The sequence below is a fragment of the Mastomys coucha genome, chromosome X (assembly GCF_008632895.1).
Source record: "Mastomys coucha isolate ucsf_1 chromosome X, UCSF_Mcou_1, whole genome shotgun sequence".
NCBI lineage: Eukaryota > Metazoa > Chordata > Mammalia > Rodentia > Muridae > Mastomys > Mastomys coucha.
In genome coordinates, this window is record NC_045030.1 from 10,546,539 (window position 1) to 10,549,825 (window position 3,287).

Below are 3,287 nucleotides of genomic sequence, written 5' to 3' on the forward strand. Positions count from 1 at the left end.
TTTTTTCTGTTTCAAAGTCATGAATACAAATTTAACCTTGGTAGCTTTCATAAAAGCATGTGAAAGTGGTACCAAAGAGTGTAGAAAACCATCATTTCTATAGGAAAAATAATTCATGGATTGGTTGTGTTAACAGTGGGGAGCACTGAAATTTCTGGTTAATCAGAACAGTGTGATATCAAGGTTGCCCTGGAAACTGAATTTTCATGGTAGGGTTCACATTGAAGTGCTTGTAGTAGACATAATGCTATTCTAATGTCATGATCCCCGAAGTGCTGAGGAGGATCATAGTAGTATTGCTAGGTTTGGAGCACAGACCTTCAAATGGTACAGAAACTATTGTTTGTAAACTCTGTTATCCTGACTTGTGGATACTTTATCTTTTCTGAGAAAAGTGAAGATACTAAAAAGGATGTAAAATCTCTGCTTCACCCCATGGTACCTAGGAAAGCCAGACCACATCAGCTTTTGTGCTAAAATTTGAGACCTACAGCCAAGCCCACCCACCACAGTATTTTAATTTTTTTAAGTTATCATCATGCATTCTGGAACTCATTTTCCCTCTTATTGCCCATACCTGTACCATATCCTTGGAGATGTCCAAACAGTAGCTACATGGATCTTATATCCACATCACAGAAGGATATTAAAGAAGAGAGGAGGAAGAACAGGAAGGAGGAGGAAGAGAAGGAAATAATAACACACAGCCAAAAATTTGAAGGTACTCTATTTTTATTTGAAAACATGGGGAGAATTCAAAATTTGAGCTTCAAGGACCAAAAATATATTGAAACAAAATTTTCAGAGGATAAGTCAGGCCACCACTATGGTAACAAGTTTCACATAGACAGGTGGATGTAGTTGAGCTATGGCTGAAGCTATTACACACCCACAAGTAGATTCCTACATGCTTGACTAATGCTCAATTCTGAGTAGTGCATGTTCTCCACTCCAAGTATAATGTATGCCTTCTCCAGAGTCAGCACGGGTCCATCTGAGTGTGTATGTGTGAAAGCCTGCTTCCTCGCAAAAGTTTACCAGCATTTACCTGAAAAAGCCTTCAGATTATAAATTCCTCTGCCACCCTTATATCCCCTAAGTCATTTCTGAATAATTACTATAGCAGTCAGAAGTCACACTGTCACATAAAAGAACCCGTGTGTTAGTTATTTTAGTAGCAGTTAGCTGGCTGTGAGGAAACCTCACTAAACATATCCATGGACTTGGTATCCAGATCTTGAAACTGGGAACCTTCAGAGGCAAATCTAGACCAAAATGACAAAGGGAAACAACAACTGAAGATCTCCTAAGGAGAGTTAGGTAAATTTTTCCCTAATATGCACCAAATAGGGACAGCCTGACACACTCTTTCTTGCACAGGGCCCCACATTTTCCCACTAATGCAGAGCTATAAGGCACCCAAACCACAATCAGAGACAACAGGGGAAATGCCTGAATCTGAAAAGTAACCAAAAGAAATTCTTCCAGGGAAAGGAGATGGGAATGGAAAGCAAGTTCCCAGAGTCACTTTCTGTCAAAAGCACATTGAGTCTTAAGGACTAGAATATGCACAATCCTGTGGGACTTGCTCCATCTTTATCTGCCTTAACTCTTTTCTTGCCAGTCCTTTTCTACCAGGTTTAACTGCTCCTGTGGTTGTGCCAGCCAGAAAGACAATCATCAGCAAGCCTCAGGAACTGCATTCCTCACAGTGACAGGAGAGGATGTACCGGTAAGTAGCAGTAAGTCGCATGCCCCCTGAGCAGCGCAGACGCAGAGCCTTCAGCTTGGAAGTCTGGGGTCGGCAGCAGTGACAGGAGGAACGGAAAGGTTGCTTGAGGACAGTGCTGAAGGACACCAAGGGCTCAGAGCGTGATGCCTGGCTGCAGTGCCCCTCACATCTGGCCAGGAGCACCATCTGGAGAAATAAAGGAGGTGGTTACTCTGTACAGTTATCAAAAAATCAGGTTACCACAGCATCCTTTGAAAGACCGCCAACACTCCTTATTGATTCCTTCTGGGTTGAACTAGTGGCTCCAGTCTCTGGTCAAACATAAGAATCTATTGGTGAACCTAAAATAAGTGTTTAAGGTGGTGTATCTCAATAGTAGAGCACTTGATACACATGCATAAGGCTCTGGGTTCAATCCCTAGTACCCAGGGATTGGTGAGAAGCCAGTCAACGCTATCCCATCTGATACCAGTTTAAATTAAATTCCTTAAGGAGGGCCCAGGATTTTCAAGGATTCTCAAGATGTTAAATAATGCTCAGTCCTCACTGCACTTCAGTCACCTGTAATCTTAGTGTTTAGTGGGTAGAAGCAGAAGGATTGGGAGTTCAAGGTCAACTTCAAGTAGAGTGTGTTCAAAACTAGTATGGGTTACTGCATAACCTCAAAAAGAAAGAAAAGTGGGAAGGAAGGAAGGAAGGAAGGAAGGAAGAAAGGAAGGAAGGGAGGAAGAAAGGAAGGAAGGAAGGAAGGAAGAAAGAAAGAGAAAAGAAACCACCATGGCCATTAAAAACCACACCAGAGTTCCTTCTTATGTATGGAGGTCTACCGCTACCCAAATGTATTGCAGTTCTACAAACAACAAGGTGAAAATCACTTTAGGTTGAAATCTACAAGTAAACAAAGTGAAGAGTCACAGGGTGGGGTTGTTCCAGTGAGAACTAGCTAAACAGAAGGAATGTGGTCTCTGTAGAAGGTAAAAAACTAAGTTGTTTTGCTGTAACTTAGGAGAAGAAACTGAAATAGAGAAGTGGGGTATGTTTGGGAGCCACCTGCTTGGGCTTGTACGTTATACCCATCATTTGTACAATTTCTGCACATCTATCTTCAGAGTGGTTTAGAGAAAATTCTCCCTGATCCTCTCCATTCCCAAGTGTTTCAGTTGCTACATCAGAGCCTATGTGTTCTTTATAGCAAGAAGCCTCTAATTAAGGGGCTGGAGAGATGAACCAGTGGTTAAGACCACTTTCTGGGTTTCTTCCCAGCATCTAAATCATGAGGTTCACAAGAGACTGTAACTCCAGTTCCAGTGGTTCTAACACTCCCTCTCAGTCTTCTTAGACACCTGCGCCTCTGTGATGCACATACAGATAAGCAGGCACACAGATACACATAAAATAAAAATAAATAAATCTGAAAAATTGAAGACTCCAATTAAAAAGTATAAATACCCTTAAAAAATGTACACATGATACGCTTTGCATTCAGCTTAAGGAGATGGGAAAAAGGCTCCTTTGAATTTTTTAAGAATACAGGTAAGGAACTAAGAGGGGAAAC

At 41.5% G+C, this 3,287-nt stretch overlaps 1 protein-coding gene across 2 annotated transcripts in view; it reads right to left on the reverse strand.

The window, feature by feature from the left end:
• The window catches only part of Ndp (norrin cystine knot growth factor NDP), a 27,358-nt gene that overhangs the window by 2,461 nt on the left and 21,610 nt on the right, over positions 1–3,287 (reverse strand). The window contains exon 3 of one of the 2 annotated variants that reach the window (XM_031373278.1): positions 1,731–1,918. In XM_031373278.1, coding sequence (XP_031229138.1) covers positions 1,731–1,918 — 188 coding nt within the window. Of the gene's footprint in view, positions 1–714; positions 1,919–3,287 lie in introns of those variants that run through there. The other variant, XM_031373275.1, reaches the window with a different exon arrangement.